The sequence below is a fragment of the Zeugodacus cucurbitae genome, chromosome 6 (assembly GCF_028554725.1).
Source record: "Zeugodacus cucurbitae isolate PBARC_wt_2022May chromosome 6, idZeuCucr1.2, whole genome shotgun sequence".
Classification (NCBI taxonomy): Eukaryota; Metazoa; Arthropoda; class Insecta; order Diptera; family Tephritidae; genus Zeugodacus; species Zeugodacus cucurbitae.
The window spans coordinates 29,327,106-29,349,785 of NC_071671.1; the positions used below are offsets into that span (position 1 = coordinate 29,327,106).

The window sequence follows — 22,680 nt, forward strand, 5'->3', positions numbered from 1 at the left end:
AAAACTCGGAACACATGTTCCTTGGCACCCTGAGGAGGTTGCTTTCGAAAATGGGCAAAATCGGTCCACTGCCACGCCCACAAAATGGCGGAAACCGAAAACTTATACCGTGTCATAACTAAACCATAAATAAAGTTATGAAAATGAAATTTGGAACATAGGATCCCATTAGGGAGGGGCACATTTGGATGTAATTTTTTTGGGGAAGTGGGCGTGGTCGCGCCCTCAAATTGGTCTTTTGTACATATCTCGGAAATCAATAAAACTATATAAACCAAACTTTCTGCAGTCGTTTCTTTTAGCCACTTCTTAATGCAGTCCAAAAATGAAAGAAATCGGATAATAACCACGCCCACCTCCCATACAAAGGTTAAGTTGAAAATTACTAAAAGTGGGTTAATTCGCTAAGGGAAAACGTCAGAAACACTAAATTTCACATAAGCAATGGCAGATTATAAAAGCTGCACTCAGATTTTTTTACAAAATGAAAAATGGGCGTGGCATCGCCCACTTATGGGTCAAAAACCATATCTCAGGAACTACTCGACCAAATTCAATGAAACTTGGTTTGTAATAGTTCCCTTACATCCCAATGACATGTTGTTGAAATAGGCCAAATCGGTTCACAACCACGCCTACTTCCTATATACCAGAACTTTGAAGACAATCTGAATCGTTTACTTTACAATATATAAAGTAAGCACTAGTGAAAATATCGGTGCAGAACTTTGCACAAATACTACGTTTATAGTGTGGCAGCCCCATTCTAAAAATCGCCGAAATCGGACCATAGGTTTTCAAGGCCCCATATATCGAGCATGAGGACATCGGTGCTTCTAACCTAATATTAGGGTTTCCAACTTTCAATGGACTTTATACAATATATATGACGAAAATGCGGGTCAAATTGTGTATTATATAATATTAATAAAGTTAAATAAATTGCGAGAGTATAAAATGCTCGGTTACACCCGAACTTAGCCCTTCCTTACTTGTTTTTGATTGGAAATGTTTTTTAATTGGATGTTGATACCAAATTTTCAATCCAATAATATACTAATTACAATTATTATATTATGTATTAGAGCTCTTGGTATTCGACTAAACGACTAACCGAATAGGGCATTATTCGAATAATAATATTCGGTTTGCACTATTCGGATAGTCGTTAGTCATCGACTATTCGATTAACCGCTTATTTTCGACTATTCAGTTAACCGTTGTTGTTGTTGTTTTAAATCAGTATTTTTCATAAAACGTCTATTTTGATATAACAAAGTTAAAATGTTAACATTTGTTGGTTGCAAGCAGCTTCTACGTGGTGTCAAAATGTTTCCAGCAATGGAGAACGTCCTCTCTGATTCTGATTAAGTGACTGGAATGAGGAAACTTTAAAAAAATCAAAGGCTATTTGGATTTCAAACAATGTTCATTTATTCGAATAGAGACAGTATAACTGTTCGAATATCCGCAGTAGAACGACTATTCGAATTTTCGTAACATTGCGACTAATCGAATAGTGCCAACCGGTTAATATTCGTACGACCGGTTACAAACCGGACATTCGAATAATCGGTTTTCAGGTTAATGGAATAATTTTAAGAGCCCTATTATGTATGTTTCATTTCATACTTTCCTTAATATCAAATAGCTTGAAATATCATGCAGGAGAACGTCTGTCGGGTCGCTTTTTGAGTATGCAATTTTTTCTAAAGCTATCGCTTGAACGGACTGATGGGCTGTATATCTAGTCACCCAAGAGGTACCAGCGTAGCTGTATTTGACTTCGTCAGAATTATTGATTTTATATATACTTTTTTCAAATATCAAATTTAAGAGAAGCCTTGAATTAATTCATGGTATACTAAAAGGGGGATGGGGTCATATGTAGAAGTTCACGCAAGTGAGGAAAGTTTCTGATTGCCATTCACTTGGGAGTGGCCAGGAACGATTCTTCTGCATATGACTCAAGCAGCTCACGACTTCCGGTTTTCGACCAAGTATCTCCTGGGTAGCTAACAGACATCCGTTTGGAGGCGAGCTAAAGTGAGAAGGCGAAGCCCGCTTGTGCGGTTGTGCGTAGGGCTTGGGACCCACCACATAAAAAAATCTACCCAATGAAAACAAACACCGAGAGAGAAGGACGATGTGACCAAAGATGGTTTCTATGAGCGCCTAGAACGCACCTATGAGCGCTGCCCCCGCCACGATGTCAAAATCGTGCTTGGCGATTTTAACGCCAGGGTGGGTAAAGAAGGTGTCCTTGGCACAACAGTCGGGAAATTCAGCCTCCATAACGAAACATCGCCAAACGGCCTGAGGCTGATCGACTTCGCTGGGGCCCGAAATATGGTTGTCTGTAGTACCAGATTCCAGCATAAAAAAATTCATCAAGCAACGTGGCTGTCCCCTGATCGAAGCACGCGCAATCAAATCGATCACGTTGTGATAGACGGAAGACATGTCTCCTGTGTTTTAGACGTTCGTACGCTCCGAGGACCAAACATTGACTCGGACCATTATCTAGTAGCAGCAAAGATACGCACTCGCCTCTGTGCAGCAAAGAACGCCCGTCAACAAACACAAGGAAGGTTCGACGTCGAAAAGCTGCAATCACAACCGACAGCCGAACGATTTTCTACTCGACTTGCACTCCTGCTCTCCGAGAGCACTCATCAGCATCTCGATATAAGGGAGCTGTGGAACGGCATCTCAAACTCATTGCATACCGCTGCAGCCGAAACAATTGGTCTCCGGCAACGCCAAAAAATCAGTTGGTACGATGAGAATTGTCGTTCCGCAGTGGAGAGAAAACAGACTGCCTACCTCGCAACGTTGCGATCGACCACAACACGTTCGGGGTGGGATAGATATCGAGAACTGAAGAGGGAAGCGAGACGCATTTGCAGACGTAAAAAGAAAGAGGCCGAAATGCGTGAGTATGAAAAGCTTGAAAAGCTGGCCGACATGGGTAATGCTCGAAAATTTTATGAGAAGATGAGGCGATTAACAGAAGGTTTCAAGACCGGAGCATTATCATGAAGGGACCGAGAAGGTAATCTGGTAACGGATGTCCAGAGCACACTGGGATTATGGAGGGAACACTTCTCCGACCTGCTCAATGGCAGTGAAAGTACAACGCCAGGAGATGGCGAACCCGATTCCCCAATCGATGACGATGGAATAGATGTTCCATTACCCGACCATGAAGAAATTCGAATAGCAATTACCCGCTTGAAGAACAACAAAGCGGCGGGGGCCGATGGATTACCGGCCGAGCTATTCAAATACGGCGGCGAAGAACTGATAAGGTGCATGCATCAGCTTCTTTGTAGAATATGGTCGGAAGAAAGCATGCCTGACGATTGGAATCTTAGTGTGCTCTGCCCAATCCATAAGAAGGGAGACCCCACAATCTGCGCCAACTACCGTGGTATAAGTCTCCTCAATATCGCATATAAGGTTTTGTCGAGCGTATTGTGTGAAAGACTAAAGCCCACCGTCAACGAACTGATTGGACCTTATCAGTGTGGCTCTAGACCTGGAAAATCCACAATGGACCAGATATTCACCATGCGCCAAATCTTGGAAAAGACCCGAGAGAGAAGAATCGATACTCACCATCTTTTTATCGATTTAAAAGCTGCCTTCGATAGCACGAAAAGGAGCTGCCTTTATGCCGCGATGTCTGAATTTGGTATCCCTGCAAAACTAATACGGCTATGTAAGCTGACGTTGAGCAACACCAGCTCCGTCAGGATCGGGAAGGACCTCTCCGAGCCGTTCGATACCAAACGAGGCTTCAGACAGGGTGACTCACTATCGTGCGACTTCTTCAATCTATTGCTGGAAAAAATAATACGAGCTGCAGAACTAAATAGAGAGGGTACAATCTTCTACAAGAGTGTACAGCTCCTGGCGTATGCCGATGATATTGATATCATCGGAAGCAACAACCGCGCCGTTTGTTCTGCGTTTTCCAGACTAGATAAAGAAGCGAAGCGTATGGGTCTGGTGGTGAATGAGGACAAGACGAAATATCTCCTGTCATCAAACAAACAGTCAGCGCACTCGCGTCTTGGCTCCCACGTCACTGTTGACAGTCATAACTTTGAAGTTGTAGATAATTTCGTTTATCTGGGAACCAGCATTAACAACACCAACAATGTCAGCCTTGAAATCCAACGCAGAATCACTCTTGCCAACAGGTGCTACTTTGGACTGAGTAGGCAATTGAAAAGTAAAGTCCTCTCTCGACGAACCAAAATCAAACTCTATAAGTCGCTCATTATTCCCGTCCTGATGTATGGCGCTGAAGCGTGGACGATGACAACATCCGATGAGACGACTCTTGGGGTTTTCGAGAGAAAGGTTTTGCGCAAGATTTATGGTCCTCTAAACATTGGCAACGGCGAATACCGCAGACGATGGAACGATGAGCTGTACGATTTATACGACGACATTGACATAGTTCAGCGAATAAAAAGACAGCGGCTACGCTGGCTAGGTCATGTTGTACGGATGGAAGAAAACACTCCAGCTCTGAAAGTATTCGATGCAGTACCCGCTGGAGGAAGCCGCGGAAGAGGACGACCTCCACTCCGGTGGAAAGACCAAGTGCAAAGTGACCTGGCTTCACTTGGTGTTTCCAGTTGGCGCCAAAAAGCAAAAAGGAGGAATGAGTGACAGGCTCTGGTGGATTCGGCTATAATCGCTTAAAGCGGTTCCTACGCCAAATATATATATATATATACTAAAATATTATCTCACCTATTTCGTGTGAGTTGAAACTTTTCGGTCCAATGCTGGGCGCTGTAGCATTATTTATGTAAATTTCCACAAAGTATAGCTCACATGCAATTAAATCACTTATTATATATGTTGTGATCGTATCTGACAAGTTTGCTGACCAACGACAAGGATCTGAAAAATATAATATAAATAAATATTATATAAAATATATATACATGAAAATTGGGACTTTTACTTTTTACCAAATCTGAATTTACTCTAATATTAAGTCGTTTACTTTAATATGCACTCGTATTAACCTTATATCCTTTTCGGACAGGAGTTTATTGATATAAGTGACCGGCCTGTTTTCGATTAAAGTGCTTATTTAGATCGATTAACCATCAGCCTGGCAGCGATTTCTTATGAAATTTTACAAAATGTCAATGAGCGCCGGGTTAAAAAGTTTCTTTTATATCTAAATAAAATGCCAGAAAAAGTTGAAGCTGATCTGAGAATAATTGATAGACCCAAAAGTTGGTTAAAGGTTAACAAAAAAATATTTTATTTTAAATTTTTGTATTTTCTTTATTGCACACACGATTATTTGAATTGTAAATTTGGTATTTGAATTCAAGTTTAGAAAACATTAGAAGCTTTATTAATATTTATTCAATGAGGATTTTGTATGTGATGGTTTTTTTCGGTAAGAATCGATAACCTGCGATATAAATTGAGCTTCATCTTCATCGCGGGTTAAAATGTGGTTATAATCTTTCATAAATTTAACTACACGTTCTGCAGCATCATTAACAACAAATAAATTTTGAAGGAATTCCGAAGCAGTTTGATATTCCTCATTGTCCTTCCACACAGTTGGGTCTAAATCAAGGATGTCAGTCTGAAGTTCGTAATTGATAAAAAATACTTTTTGTTTTATACGAGACAAAATCAGACAAGCCAACAAATCCTGCAAATTTGATAAAATTTAAAGCAGGAGCCTTCGCTGTTAAACGGTTCACAATTTTTTGCTTGATTTGGAGTAAAACGCTTGGATCGAAAAATGCTAATCCTACTGTTTCTGATGTCAAATACCACAAATGACTCTTTAACTTTTCAGTTACCGCATTAGATATACCTTCGTCGATTTTTTAAAACTCGAAAGATGAGCGTAAAAAGTTTACATCCTGATTAGGGCACTCAACGGCAAAAATGGCAATATGTCGAATACAATTTAATCCTCTTGCAGTCAACTTGAATTGGAAACGAAACAGAAAAATCTTGAGACAGTAAATTGCCTTCGAAATGAATCTTGCATGAGATGTTGCACCACATGTGCGAAAAGCGTCACCATTATCACCAAGGAATGTAATCGTAAGCTCCAAGAGTTCTTCATAATCATCACATATCTGAGTCTGTTTGAGCTGATTTCGACAAAACTGTTTGATCGGCTTGCATCGAGGCCACTTCTGAATGGATCTCGTTTCATGATGTCCCATGAGTCCGCCAACCTGTTTGTTCCTTATCTTCCTCATTCCACATCATCGTTAAAACATCGACAACCGTATTATCAAACAGATCGCCTAACGTATCCATGTAAACTTCAAATTTCTGTTTCATTCCGGCTTTAATTTTCTCCACTCTCACTTTGTTGCAGTTTTTCCAATATTCGTACAATTTAAGTAGCTTTCCCGCACATTTATGAGAATCTCGAGTTGGTATACGAGCTTGTTGCTAAAATATAATAATAAAAAAAGCGCCAATCGTTAGTCTTGCACTTTCTTTCGAGGTTAGTTTTACAAAACGCATATTGTAGAATAACACCAAAACTTGCCTATTTGACGGTAACTTATTTGAAGTTATACATGCCTAATAAAAGCAATTTGTCGTTGTTTTTATCGGCTTTACGTGTTTTCACTGAAATGACTGACAAATCCAAAGCATTCGTCATTTGCAAAGTTAGATAACGTCAATTTCGAATATATTATCTCTTAAACACGAAATCAGATCACAAAAGAAAGAGATATATGGTGATACAAGATTCTTAAACAACAAAACTCGTATTTACGATATCTTTAAGGCTAATATTTATCTTGAAAGGCTAATGACACTATTTGGCAGCCATGACTCTTATCTCCATGATTGTGCACTAATACTTCCGAGGATACCCGAATATACAATGACTTTTTACAGAAATAGTGACAGTTGATTGAAACACGATTCGCTTAAGCGATCAATCCAGGACTTGATTCCAATTTGGAAATTGTATTATTCGTCGTTCTGATCGATATCATGTGTTTTCGATGCGTTTTCATTGACGAGAATGGTATGTTTTAGAATCTTTAATATTTGGTTATAATTATTATTAATGATCGTGTTTTATAGAATCATGACAAGAAAATTTTAATAATGAATTTTGGATATGTGTTTTTAAAGAAAACTTTCGTTCATTTAATAAATTATGCATCATCTACCCAGCACCTTGACCTTGCAAAAAAGATAGAAGAGTTGAACAAACAACGTTGAATCCTTTTTGGTATAATAAAGGAACTTGGGCCGCCGATTAAATTATGTTGGATAAACGTTTGTATAGGTTTCTACTGATGCAAAAGCTTTCAATTAAATATCATTAATTCCGGCAAAGTAAGAATAATTTTTGGGAACACGATAGCCAACGAAATGGATTTGTGTTTTTAAAGAAAACTTTCGTTCATTTAATAAATTATGCATCATCTTTCGGCCTCTACAAATTAATTAATCTCGGCCGCAGTGAATGACACACCTTGTTGCTGCAACTCCACTGCCATTTCCCATAAAGTGTGGCTATTTTTTCTGAGCCGCCTTATTTTTCCACAATTCAATTAGGAGCGCTTCTCCATCTCACCCCACGAATTTCTGTTTTTGTACTTTTATTTTTTCTCCATTATTTTGAAAATGTAAACAAATATTAACAGGCAATTTGGGGATGGCAAAATATGTATTCTAATTATATCGACTAAATTAGAGCAGCCATCGATTATAATGCGTGGAGTGTAAATTTTCAAGTAGTTTTAGCGAAAACTGTGATTTCGTTTGACAGATTTTGCATGGATGAAAACACAAGTTTTAGAACGAAAATCCATATTTGCTACGAAAACATATTTTCAATGTCGGTCCGAACAATGTATAAATCGAATACAAACGAGTTGAAATTAGAATGCAGCTCTGCTAGTTGATGCCCACACTGTAAATTTGGAGTGCTTATTAAAGAAATATCAATCAGCGGAATAAACTCAACAACTTCTTATGAACAAAAAAAAAATATTTATAGTAGTATCGAATAGCGGGCAGTGCGAAATGCAAAACTGGTTTTTCAATTATAACACGGGTCGATACAAAATTTGACCATAACTTTAAGGCAGTAAATTTCCATTGTTTAGGTCTTAATTAGACGAAAAAAAAGTATATGCCATGAAAAAGTTTGCTTTTTTATTTAGGACACCGTTTTAACGATAATTTTTAAAATATGTGGTTTTAAATTTTAATTGAAAATGAAATCACTTAAAGAAACATTTTAATTAAGTTTTACTATCAACATAACTTACAAAAAAGTAAAAAGTAACTTAAAAGTGCACACTTTTACTTTTTTATGTTCATAGGTACTATCTCTTAATAAACCCCTAATATAGTATCCCATCATGTTTTCATTGTATTGGTCTTGATAACGTTGTTCGAAGCTCATAATATCCTGGTGAAAACGTTCTCCTTGCTCTTCTGAATACGCTCCCATGTTGTTTTTGAATTTATCTAAATGAGCATGCAGCATATGTACTTTTAATGACATTCTGCAGCCCATGGCCTCAAAATTTTTTAGCATATTTTCAACTAAGTTTTCGTAGTTTTCGGCTTTGTTATTTCCTAAGAATCCAGAAACGACTGCTTTGAAACTGTTCCAACTCGCTTTTTGAATACGATCCAGCAACGTTGGAAATTTCTGATCGGCGAAAATCTGTCTGATTTGCGGACCAACAAAAACCCCGGCTTTAACCTTTGCTTCGGATAACTTCGGGAAAAACTTTTTTAAGTATTCAAAAGCTTCAAAAGCTGAGGTTTGATCCAGTTTTTTAACAAATTGTTTCATCAACCCTAACTTAATGTGCAGAGGCGGCATTAACACTTTTTCTGCTTCAACTATTGGCTCAAATTTTACGTTTTCTTTTCCGATACAAAGTTCTTTTCTTTCAGGCCAAGACCGTTGAATATAATGCTTAGCATCCGCTCTACTATCCCATAAGCACAAATAACAAAACACCGTTTTAACGATATTTTTTAAAAAATGTGGTTTTAATTTTTAATTGAAAATGAAATCACTTAAAGAAACATTTTAATTAAGTTTTACTATCAAAATAACTTACAAACAAGTAAAAAAATAATTTAAAAGTGCACACTTTTACTTTTTCTTTTTTACTATAATTACTTTAACTTTTACAAAAGCAAACTTTATACGAAAAGTTGGCACTTTCTTGTCGTTTTTGTTCATAATTAATCAGAAAATCATAAAATAAACTTTAGGACAACGAAAAAAAAAATTTTTTGTAAAGTAGTGAGTCTTAAGATATTAAATTAATTTGGTTGTTCAAAATGGCTATTATATTCTTACAATCTTAAGGTATTAAATTAATTTGGTTGTTCAAAATGGCAATTATATTATTACAATCAATTCGCGTCCTGCTTTATACCGCTTTTTGGCTCTAAGATCTATTGTATTTTACTTTTAGAATTTTTGTAAAGACTTCTGTTACTACTCCTTATATGATATACACAAGTAGAAAAATTACTTACAAAGGATTTCATATTAACTATAGTGAATGCTATTATTTCATTAAATACTTCAACGAGAAAATTATATTGGTTGTGTAGAGTTTAGCGGAGTGTTTGGACAGAATACTTCAATTTGTAGCACACAATTCTATAATGTTTAAAAAATGTTCACACAATGTCATTAAATATATCTACGGAAAGAATAAACTGAGGGTACGGAAATCATTACAAAAAATTATGTAAATGAGAGTTAGGGGAATATTAAACCGATTTTATCGATCTTCAGAACCAGGTCACATTATTAACAAGCAAAGACGCCAACCTAATGTAATTATAATATAGCTTTAAATGCCACCCTGACAAGACCTACGCTAAAAATGTGAGTATGAGGACGCATGTAGTACCGCCAAAGGTCAGGATGAATGGGTAACTAAAGAAAAAGATCGAATTCCATTTAATCTTTTAACAAGGATAAGAAGTTCGACAGCGAAAAATGTTGGGATGATAATCAATGTACAGTGGCTCACATCTTAAAAAGAAGAACATTTGTAATATTATTTTTATACTCTCGCAACAAAGTTGCTAAGAGAGTATAACAGTTTTGTTCACATAACGGTAAGTTCTAAAACTAGACATTATTTGATGTAGGGTTATATATATCAAAGAGATCTGGGTGAAGAGTGGAGTTCAAATCTGGATTTCTGTCAGTCCGTACGTCCGTCTGTGCAAGCTGTAACTTGAGTAAAAATTAATATATCTTGATGAAACTAGGTACACGTGTTTCTTGGCACCATAGGTACGTTGTTTTCGAAGATGAAAAAAAGACGAAAGTGAAATGCAAAACTGGTTTTTCAATTATAACACGGGTCGATACAAAATTTGACCATAACTTTAAGGCAGTAAATTTCCATTGTTTAGGTCTTAATTAGACGAAAAAAAAGTATATGCCATGAAAAAGTTTGCTTTTTTATTTAGGACACCGTTTTAACGATAATTTTTAAAATATGTGGTTTTAAATTTTAATTGAAAATGAAATCACTTAAAGAAACATTTTAATTAAGTTTTACTATCAACATAACTTACAAAAAAGTAAAAAGTAACTTAAAAGTGCACACTTTTACTTTTTTATGTTCATAGGTACTATCTCTTAATAAACCCCTAATATAGTATCCCATCATGTTTTCATTGTATTGGTCTTGATAACGTTGTTCGAAGCTCATAATATCCTGGTGAAAACGTTCTCCTTGCTCTTCTGAATACGCTCCCATGTTGTTTTTGAATTTATCTAAATGAGCATGCAGCATATGTACTTTTAATGACATTCTGCAGCCCATGGCCTCAAAATTTTTTAGCATATTTTCAACTAAGTTTTCGTAGTTTTCGGCTTTGTTATTTCCTAAGAATCCAGAAACGACTGCTTTGAAACTGTTCCAACTCGCTTTTTGAATACGATCCAGCAACGTTGGAAATTTCTGATCGGCGAAAATCTGTCTGATTTGCGGACCAACAAAAACCCCGGCTTTAACCTTTGCTTCGGATAACTTCGGGAAAAACTTTTTTAAGTATTCAAAAGCTTCAAAAGCTGAGGTTTGATCCAGTTTTTTAACAAATTGTTTCATCAACCCTAACTTAATGTGCAGAGGCGGCATTAACACTTTTTCTGCTTCAACTATTGGCTCAAATTTTACGTTTTCTTTTCCGATACAAAGTTCTTTTCTTTCAGGCCAAGACCGTTGAATATAATGCTTAGCATCCGCTCTACTATCCCATAAGCACAAATAACAAAACACCGTTTTAACGATATTTTTTAAAAAATGTGGTTTTAATTTTTAATTGAAAATGAAATCACTTAAAGAAACATTTTAATTAAGTTTTACTATCAAAATAACTTACAAACAAGTAAAAAAATAATTTAAAAGTGCACACTTTTACTTTTTCTTTTTTACTATAATTACTTTAACTTTTACAAAAGCAAACTTTATACGAAAAGTTGGCACTTTCTTGTCGTTTTTGTTCATAATTAATCAGAAAATCATAAAATAAACTTTAGGACAACGAAAAAAAAAATTTTTTGTAAAGTAGTGAGTCTTAAGATATTAAATTAATTTGGTTGTTCAAAATGGCTATTATATTCTTACAATCTTAAGGTATTAAATTAATTTGGTTGTTCAAAATGGCAATTATATTATTACAATCAATTCGCGTCCTGCTTTATACCGCTTTTTGGCTCTAAGATCTATTGTATTTTACTTTTAGAATTTTTGTAAAGACTTCTGTTACTACTCCTTATATGATATACACAAGTAGAAAAATTACTTACAAAGGATTTCATATTAACTATAGTGAATGCTATTATTTCATTAAATACTTCAACGAGAAAATTATATTGGTTGTGTAGAGTTTAGCGGAGTGTTTGGACAGAATACTTCAATTTGTAGCACACAATTCTATAATGTCTAAAAAATGTTCACACAATGTCATTAAATATATCTACGGAAAGAATAAACTGAGGGTACGGAAATCATTACAAAAAATTATGTAAATGAGAGTTAGGGGAATATTAAACCGATTTTATCGATCTTCAGAACCAGGTCACATTATTAACAAGCAAAGACGCCCACCTAATGTAATTATAATATAGCTTTAAATGCCACCCTGACAAGACCTACGCTAAAAATGTGAGTATGAGGACGCATGTAGTACCGCCAAAGGTCAGGATGAATGGGTAACTAAAGAAAAAGATCGAATTCCATTTAATCTTTTAACAAGGATAAGAAGTTCGACAGCGAAAAATGTTGGGATGATAATCAATGTACAGTGGCTCACATCTTAAAAAGAAGAACATTTGTAATATTATTTTTATACTCTCGCAACAAAGTTGCTAAGAGAGTATAACAGTTTTGTTCACATAACGGTAAGTTCTAAAACTAGACATTATTTGATGTAGGGTTATATATATCAAAGAGATCTGGGTGAAGAGTGGAGTTCAAATCTGGATTTCTGTCAGTCCGTACGTCCGTCTGTGCAAGCTGTAACTTGAGTAAAAATTAATATATCTTGATGAAACTAGGTACACGTGTTTCTTGGCACCATAGGTACGTTGTTTTCGAAGATGAAAAAAAGACGAAAGTGAAATGCAAAACTGGTTTTTCAATTATAACACGGGTCGATACAAAATTTGACCATAACTTTAAGGCAGTAAATTTCCATTGTTTAGGTCTTAATTAGACGAAAAAAAAGTATATGCCATGAAAAAGTTTGCTTTTTTATTTAGGACACCGTTTTAACGATAATTTTTAAAATATGTGGTTTTAAATTTTAATTGAAAATGAAATCACTTAAAGAAACATTTTAATTAAGTTTTACTATCAACATAACTTACAAAAAAGTAAAAAGTAACTTAAAAGTGCACACTTTTACTTTTTTATGTTCATAGGTACTATCTCTTAATAAACCCCTAATATAGTATCCCATCATGTTTTCATTGTATTGGTCTTGATAACGTTGTTCGAAGCTCATAATATCCTGGTGAAAACGTTCTCCTTGCTCTTCTGAATACGCTCCCATGTTGTTTTTGAATTTATCTAAATGAGCATGCAGCATATGTACTTTTAATGACATTCTGCAGCCCATGGCCTCAAAATTTTTTAGCATATTTTCAACTAAGTTTTCGTAGTTTTCGGCTTTGTTATTTCCTAAGAATCCAGAAACGACTGCTTTGAAACTGTTCCAACTCGCTTTTTGAATACGATCCAGCAACGTTGGAAATTTCTGATCGGCGAAAATCTGTCTGATTTGCGGACCAACAAAAACCCCGGCTTTAACCTTTGCTTCGGATAACTTCGGGAAAAACTTTTTTAAGTATTCAAAAGCTTCAAAAGCTGAGGTTTGATCCAGTTTTTTAACAAATTGTTTCATCAACCCTAACTTAATGTGCAGAGGCGGCATTAACACTTTTTCTGCTTCAACTATTGGCTCAAATTTTACGTTTTCTTTTCCGATACAAAGTTCTTTTCTTTCAGGCCAAGACCGTTGAATATAATGCTTAGCATCCGCTCTACTATCCCATAAGCACAAATAACAAAACACCGTTTTAACGATATTTTTTAAAAAATGTGGTTTTAATTTTTAATTGAAAATGAAATCACTTAAAGAAACATTTTAATTAAGTTTTACTATCAAAATAACTTACAAACAAGTAAAAAAATAATTTAAAAGTGCACACTTTTACTTTTTCTTTTTTACTATAATTACTTTAACTTTTACAAAAGCAAACTTTATACGAAAAGTTGGCACTTTCTTGTCGTTTTTGTTCATAATTAATCAGAAAATCATAAAATAAACTTTAGGACAACGAAAAAAAAAATTTTTTGTAAAGTAGTGAGTCTTAAGATATTAAATTAATTTGGTTGTTCAAAATGGCTATTATATTCTTACAATCTTAAGGTATTAAATTAATTTGGTTGTTCAAAATGGCAATTATATTATTACAATCAATTCGCGTCCTGCTTTATACCGCTTTTTGGCTCTAAGATCTATTGTATTTTACTTTTAGAATTTTTGTAAAGACTTCTGTTACTACTCCTTATATGATATACACAAGTAGAAAAATTACTTACAAAGGATTTCATATTAACTATAGTGAATGCTATTATTTCATTAAATACTTCAACGAGAAAATTATATTGGTTGTGTAGAGTTTAGCGGAGTGTTTGGACAGAATACTTCAATTTGTAGCACACAATTCTATAATGTCTAAAAAATGTTCACACAATGTCATTAAATATATCTACGGAAAGAATAAACTGAGGGTACGGAAATCATTACAAAAAATTATGTAAATGAGAGTTAGGGGAATATTAAACCGATTTTATCGATCTTCAGAACCAGGTCACATTATTAACAAGCAAAGACGCCCACCTAATGTAATTATAATATAGCTTTAAATGCCACCCTGACAAGACCTACGCTAAAAATGTGAGTATGAGGACGCATGTAGTACCGCCAAAGGTCAGGATGAATGGGTAACTAAAGAAAAAGATCGAATTCCATTTAATCTTTTAACAAGGATAAGAAGTTCGACAGCGAAAAATGTTGGGATGATAATCAATGTACAGTGGCTCACATCTTAAAAAGAAGAACATTTGTAATATTATTTTTATACTCTCGCAACAAAGTTGCTAAGAGAGTATAACAGTTTTGTTCACATAACGGTAAGTTCTAAAACTAGACATTATTTGATGTAGGGTTATATATATCAAAGAGATCTGGGTGAAGAGTGGAGTTCAAATCTGGATTTCTGTCAGTCCGTACGTCCGTCTGTGCAAGCTGTAACTTGAGTAAAAATTAATATATCTTGATGAAACTAGGTACACGTGTTTCTTGGCACCATAGGTACGTTGTTTTCGAAGATGAAAAAAAGACGGACCACTGCCACGCCCCCTACTAAGTATTTGTACATATCTCGTAAACAACTAAAACTATATCAACGAAACTCTCAGGTGTAATTTTCTTCAGGCACTTCCTTATATAGTCCAAAAATGGAGGAAATCGGATTATAACCACGCCTACTTCCCTTGCAAAGGTTATGTTGAAAACTACTAAAATGCTTTAATTCAGTAAGGGAAAACACCAAATACTGAAATTTCCATATAAAGAAGTACGGAAGAGCTTCACTCAAATTGGTATTCAAACTTTTAAATGGTTGTTTTTTTTTTATACATATTTCTTTATTTATTGAATCTGCTTTGTTTAAAGCCTAACAATAAGTAATAAAATCTTAAATCTATTTACAACTAAAAAAGCTCAGAAATGTGTTTGAGCTGTTTTGGTAGAACGGTGCTCTCTAATAAGCTGGTAGATCTTTCCTTTTTAAACGTGTTTCATTGAAGGAATGTACCAAAGCATTAGCCAAAGGGTTTGGATGTTCACGAAGTTTAGAAATATATTTCTTTCTACTGTCCTCTATCTCCTTCTTTACCATAGGAATATCAAGATCTTTATGGATATTTTCGTTACGCATGTACCATGGTGAACCCGTGATTGTTCTAAGCATTTTATATTGGAATCTCTGAATTATATCAATGTTGGTTGCACAGGTCGTATCCCACAGTTGAATACCATACATCCAAATCGGCTTTATGATTGCATTGTATAACAGGACTTTGTTGTTTAGGCTAAGTTTAGAATTTTTGTTTAAAAGCCAATTTAAATTGGCTGCTCTTAACTTCATGCATGTTATTTTACTCGCTATATGTTTCCGCCACGTGAGCCTTCGATCCAGGTGAATCCCAAGATAAGTTACTTCATTCGCTTGGGGTACTAGCACATTGTTTATTTTTATTGCATGTTATTTTACTCGCTATATGTTTCCGCCACGTGAGCCTTCGATCCAGGTGAATCCCAAGATAAGTTACTTCATTCGCTAGGGGTACTAGCACATTGTTTATTTTTACTGTCCGGCATGTTTCCGATCTTAGCGAGAACGTAACATGATTGCACTTTTGCTCGTTAATATGTATACGCCAGTTGGCTAGCCATTCTTCGACACAAGTTAAGTGCTCCTCTAATACTCTTGATGCTCTTATGGGGCATTTGTTACGGCTTATTAGGGCTGTGTCATCCGCAAAAGTTGATGTCAATACGTTATTATCTATTGGAATGTCTGCTGTATATATTATGTACAGAGCAGGGCCTAATACACTGCCTTGAGGTACACCAGCCCTTATTGTTCGTTCTTCTGATATGAAATCTGCTACTTTAACTGTAAATTTCCTATTTCTTAAATATGACTCCAATGTTTTATTAAAATCGTAAGGTAAAACGTTTTTGATTTTCCATAAAAGGCCTTCATGCCAGACCTTATCGAACGCCTGAGCTACATCGAGAAAAATAGCTGAACAGTACTCTCTGTGCTCGAATGCTTTCCTGATTTCGTTTGTAATTCTATTCACTTGCTCTAATGTGCCATGTTTAGCACGAAACCCGAATTGGTGGGTTAGTATTATATTATTTTCGTGGAGGAAAGGAGACATTTTTGATAGTAAAACTTTTTCGAATATTTTGGAAAGACATGGTAAGAGACTTATTGGTCTGTAGGAAGACGGTTGTGTTAAGTCTTTTCCAGGTTCATCTATCATGATGATCTGCGACTTTTTCCACGAAATTGGATAGTACCCGAAACCAAGAATTGCATTAAAGAGCAAAGAGAGCACTGATATAGCAATATTTGGCAACTCAATTAACATTTTTGGAGTAATATTATCGTGTCCTGAAGACTTTTTCGGATTTAGCTCTTTTAGGATCTTGGTAATTTCATAAGTAGACGTCCTAATAGACACGCTTGACTCGTTTGCAATATTGGGCAAAGTTGGCAACTTAAAGTTGTTTTTTGGGCCATTGGGTTGAAATACCTTTTAGGTGTTGCCAAGACAGCTGCATTAGTTATTACATCATTGAATTCCATTATGCTATTGTCAATATCTCTTCCTGTATTTATTTTTAAATCGATATTAATGTGGCTACTGATATATTTTCTATATTTCAACCAGTTAGTTTTAAAAGATGTTAGAGATACTTTTGGCTCAACTATCAGGGGCTGTTCGCATAATTTTATAAGTACAGGAGAATGATCAGAACATATGTAAGTCAATACATGTATCTACTGTTATAAGCGATCTATCTATATTTTTGACTACAGCAAAATCTATTAAGTCTGGTATTTTGTTTCTATCACTGGGCCAGTATGTCGGCTTACCAGGAGATATTATATCAAGGTTATTGTGCTTATTTATAATAGTGTAGTACAGCTGCCGTCCTTTCGGATTAATAATACGTGAGCCCCAGTACATGTGTTTTGCATTGTAATCTCCACCTGCTAAAAATCTTGGACCTAGCGTTCCAAAAAAGTTTTTAAATTCACAGTCTGTAATTTTAAAACGAGGTGGACAGTATATAGCCGTCAGATTGAGATCAGAACCTCGATTTTTCAATGATATTGTTGTCGCTTGTAACTGCGCTGTAGCATGCGGTTCTAAAGCATGGTGGTTTAGCCGATTTTTAACCAATACTGCTGTGCCACCGTGCGCCTTTCCATCTGGATGATTTGTAACATAAAGTCTATATCCCGGTATAAAGAAATTGTTTTTATTTGTTAAATGAGTTTCTGACAGTAGCATAACATCTATGCTTTTTTCAGCCAGAAATCGTATTAACTCCAGTTTGTGTTGGTTTACACCGTTGGCATTCCATATACAAATATTTAGCATACTCATTTTTTAGATAATAAGGTTTATAACATTTGGTTTTGAGTTTTGATCAAATCTTGGATGGTAGACATGAATTGTGTCATACATTGAGTTAGATTTAGAATCATATTTTCAATACCTCCATTTGGTGGATTTTGCTGTTGTTGCATTTGCATAGCTTCCCTGGACAAGGATATTCTTAGAATTACCAGGTTTCGAACTCTGGTCTGCAATTTCTACATTTTCGTTACGAGGGATATTCATCATTTGGTTAGGACGAGCTTGAATTCCCAGTGACAATTTTGATTTCAAGTCTTTATATACAGGGCAGCCCCTGTAGTTAGCAGTGCGATTTCCTCCACAATTACTGCATTTTTATTTGTATCCTCTTTTTTAAGAGCACATTTTGAAGTTGGGTGTAACCAAACCACACAAACACTGCGTAGAGTGCAATAAGATTTGGTATGCCCATACTCTTGGCGGTTAGTGCATTGTACCGGACCATTTCTTTTATGAGGTTCTTCAACGGTAATTCTACGATGGAGTAAATATTTTAAGTTATATATTGGGTGTGTTTCATTCTTTTTTAATGGATTAGAGTTTGGCAACAATTCGATTTTAAACACTGGCTGTGGTACTTTATTTCTATTGAAGATATTTACCACATTTTTAATTCCAAAGCCGCATTCTTCAAAGGCTTCTTTGATATCATTAGATTCTACCGAAGACTTAATGACTTTTACAACAACAAATAGGCCTTTCGAGCTCTTCAGTTGATAAGAATAATAATTTTTGTTGTTATTTGATAAAAATTTCACTATATCCATAAAACTTTTCTCAGTGTAGGATTGTATTTTAGTTTCACCTATATTGCCTTTTTTCAAAGGCACTATATGAAAATTATTAGTACCTACAACTTCACTTAATTTAGCAACAAGTGCATTCGAGCTGCGCTCACGCAAATATATTGGCAGCGGTTTGGCATTAACGACTGTGGTGGTACCCTTCGCATAGTCTTTCAATCCATTGCTTAGTAAGGCAAATCTGTTGCCATTTAAATTTCCAGGCTTATTTGTATTAAGCGAGGCAAGTTGAAATTTTTTATAATTTACCGCTGTCTTGATAGGACTTAACTTTCTTTTTATGTTGACGTAGCGGTCAATTCCAATCTGGACAGATGGTCCTTTTCTTTCTAGTACATGCTCACCTCGCTTTGTGTTTTCCTTCGGTGTAACATTTGCTGGTACCTGCTTGCTAGTTGGTGTTTGCAGATTTGTTGTTGTGCACTTGTTTGTTTTTTCTCCTTCTGCTGATCCTCTCTGCTGTTCGGCCGAGCGCTTCGATAAATCATCAGCATCACCGATGGCTCGTTTATTTGTTGGAGCAGATTTCGTTGCTGGAGCAGAGGCTCAACAAAGCTGAAGTAGGCATTCAAAGAATGCCTACGACCTTGTTGTTGAGGCTGCGCAGCGCTCATGTTTGTTTTTCTTTTTTTGTTTTGCTCACTTTTTTTAATAATTTGTTTATTGTTTTTAAACTCTTGTTTTAGTTTGTTGTTTATGTTTTGATTTTGATTTTCCGCGAAAGTTTTTTAGTTGTTTTGCTTCTTTAATGTTATTTGTTTTATTTTGGATAAATCAAATAAATCACGGAGCGCATTAAAACACGTCCGCACTCTTTCAAAGCTCACACAAATTACATACGACCATGAAAATCAGTAAGAATTCTCCTTAATAATCCATCCGGAAATTACATGAGGATCGCAGACATTCGGACAAAGTAAGAAACTGGTGGAGGTACAATTGATCGCCTTTGCAACAGAAATAAATAGTTTCAGGCTACCAATAGGACTTGAAAGGAATGGCAGAAGTTAATACTTTAATGAAACTATATTTTTAAGCAATTAATAAGATTGGATTTACTTATGAATGCATGGATTCAGTACTTCTCGCTTAATTGTATGTATGTGATTGGCGTTGCAACCGTTTAGCCGAATCGACGATAGTGCGCCACTTCTCTCTCTCCTTCTCAGTTCGGCGCCAGTTGGAGATCCCAAGTGTAACCAGGTCGCTCTCCACCTGGTCCCTCCAACGGAGTGGAGGCCTTCCCCTTCCTCGGCTTCCTCAGGCGGGTACTGCATCGAACACTTTCAGGGCTGGAGTGTTTTAGTCCATTCGGACAACATGACCTAGCGTAGCCGCTGTCTCTTTATTCGCTGAACTATGTCAATGTCGTCGTATAACTCGTATAGCTCATCGTTCCATCGTCTGCGGTATTCGCCGTTGCCAATGTTCTGAGGACCATAAATCTTGGGCATAATTTTCCTCTCGAAAACTCCTTGTGTCATCGTCCAAGCTTCTGCACCATAAAGCAGGACGGGAATGATAAGCGCCTTGTAGAGTTTGATTTTGGTTCGTCGAGAGAGGACTTTACTGTTCAATTGCCTACTCAGTCCAAAGTAGCATCTGTTGGCAAGAGTGATTCTGCGCTGGATTTCGAGGCTGATATTGTTCGTGTTGTTGATGCTGGTTCCCAGATATACGAAACTATCCACTACTTCAAAGTTACGGCTGTCAACAGTGACGTGGGCGCCAAGACGCGAGAGCGCTGACTGTTTGTTTAATGACAGGAGATATTTCGTCTTGTCCTCATTTACCTCCAGACCCATTCGCTTCGCTTCCTTATCCAGACGAGAAAAATCAGAATTAACGGTGGTTGCTTCCGATGATATCAATATCATCGGCGCACGCCAGGAGCTGTACACTTTTGTAGAAGATTGTACCTTCTCTATTTAGCTCTGCACCTCTTATAATTTTTTTCAACATCAAGTTAAAGAAGTCGCACGATAGTGAGTCACCTTGTCTGAAACCTCGTTTGGTGTCGAACGGCTCGGAGAGGTCCTTCCCGATCTTTTGGTGTTGCTCCTCGTCAACTTACACAAACTGAAATTACTGAATTAATCAGTATTTTTTAATCCCACAAATAGCCCCTATCGGTTGATTAAGTTTATTTATTATCTTCTCAATTACTTTTATTTTGTTTAGTATAATAAATTATTATTCTGTACTTCTACAAACAGTGGAACCGTATTAGTTTTGCGGGGATAACAAATTCAGACATCGCGGCGTAAAGGCAGCTCCTTTTCGTGCTGTCGAAAGCAGCTTTAAAATCGATGAAAAGGTGGTGAGTATCGATTCTTCTCTCTCGTGTCTTTTCCAAGATTTGGCACATGGTGAATATCTGTTCAGTTGTGGATTTTCCAGATCTAAAGCCCCACTGATAAGGTCCAATCAGTTTGTTGACGGTGGACTTTAGTCGTTCACACAGTACGCTCGATAGAACCTTGTATGCGATATTTAGCAGGCTTATCCCTTGGTAATTAGCGCAGATTGTGGGGTCTCCCTTTTTATGGATTGGGCAGAGCACACTGAGATTCCAATCGTCAGGCATGCTTTCTTCCGACCATATTCTGCAAAGAAGCTGATGCATGCACCTTATCAGTTCTTCGCCGCCGCATTGGAATAGCTCTGCCGGTAATCTATCGGCCCCACTGCTTTGTTTTTCTTCAAGCGGGTAATTGCATGATGGGCGGATCTTCCAAGGTGTCTTGAAATTTTATTTGGATCAATTTGATAATTTTTATTAATATTTTAATATTGTACTATTTCATAGGCCGATTATCGGCCGACCTGGTGCTAGAATAGGAATTGAGATTGCTTTTGGTAAAAAAAAACTATTCTCTACAGAAATGGAAGTATGTTGTATGTAATTTTAACATTTTTTTGCCTTTAAGGTAGATTAACTTCTCGATGGAGAGTTTTGAGAACATTCATATCTTTTTCGCCGGAAAATGCAAAAAAAATATTTATATTAACAATTTTATTATATTAAAGATAATACAATTTTGTTTCTATATCTTCAGGTTGTATTAGCAACAATCATTAGGAGGATGGGATCATGTGTAGAAGTTCACGTAAGTGAGGAAAGACGACCCCTGCAAACGTTTTAAGGATCATGATTTAAGGGCATGCACCTGAAATGTCCGGACCCTTAATTGGGAAGGTGCTTCTGCACAGCTGGTTGATGTCCTCATACGACTAAAGGCTGACATTACCGCCATCCAAGAAATGCGCTGGACGGGACAAGGACGAAGAAGGTGGGTCCTTGTGACATCTACTACAGCGGCCATATAAAGGAGCGCAAATTTGGTGTTGGATTTGTGGTGGGAGAGAGACTCCGCCGCCGAGTCCTGGCATTCACCCCGGTGGATGAACGTCTAGCCACAATCCGCATAAAAGCGAGGTTCTTCAACATATCACTTATTTGCGCCCACGCCCCAACGGAATAGAAGGACGATGTGACCAAAGATGCCTTCTATGAGCGCCTGGAACGCACCTATGAGCGCTGCCCCCGCCACGATGTCAAAATCGTGCTTGGCGATTTTAACGCCAGGGTGGGTAAAGAAGGTGTCTTTGGCACAACAGTCCGAAAATTCAGCCTCCATGACGAAACATCGCCAAACGGCCTGAGGCTGATCGACTTCGCTGGGGCCCGAAATATGGTCGTCTGTAGTACCAGATTCCAGCATAAGAAAATACATCAAGCTATTTGGCTGTCTCCTGATCGAAACACGCGTAACCAAATCGATCACGTTGTGATAGACGGAAGACATGTATCCAGTGTTTTAGACGTGCGTACGCTCCGAGGACCAAATATAGACTCGGACCATTATCTGGTTGCAGCGTAGATACGCACCCGCCTGTGTGCAGCAAAGAACGCCCGTCAACAAACACAAGGAAGGTTCGACGCCGAAAAGCTGCTAACACAACAGACAGCCACGAAATACTCTACTCGACTTGCACTCCTGCTCTCTGAGAGCACTTATCAGCTTCTCGGTATAAGG

At 36.6% G+C, this 22,680-nt stretch overlaps 2 protein-coding genes across 27 annotated transcripts in view; one reads left to right on the top strand and one right to left on the bottom strand.

Annotated features, from left to right (window-relative positions):
• Positions 1–21,827, top strand: part of LOC128922870 (uncharacterized) — a 140,094-nt gene extending 118,267 nt beyond the window's left edge. Inside the window, exon 2 of the transcript XR_008472063.1 lies at positions 21,700–21,827. The gene's annotated coding sequence lies outside the window, so the exon portion shown is untranslated. The remainder of the gene's footprint in view (positions 1–21,699) is intronic.
• The window catches only part of Ptprq_4 (phosphatidylinositol phosphatase PTPRQ), a 474,745-nt gene that overhangs the window by 252,185 nt on the left and 199,880 nt on the right, over positions 1–22,680 (bottom strand). For all 26 annotated transcript variants that reach the window (XM_054235185.1, XM_054235183.1, XM_054235189.1 and 23 more), the window contains one exon: positions 4,771–4,923. In XM_054235185.1, the coding sequence (XP_054091160.1) occupies positions 4,771–4,923 (153 nt within the window). The remainder of the gene's footprint in view (positions 1–4,770; positions 4,924–22,680) is intronic.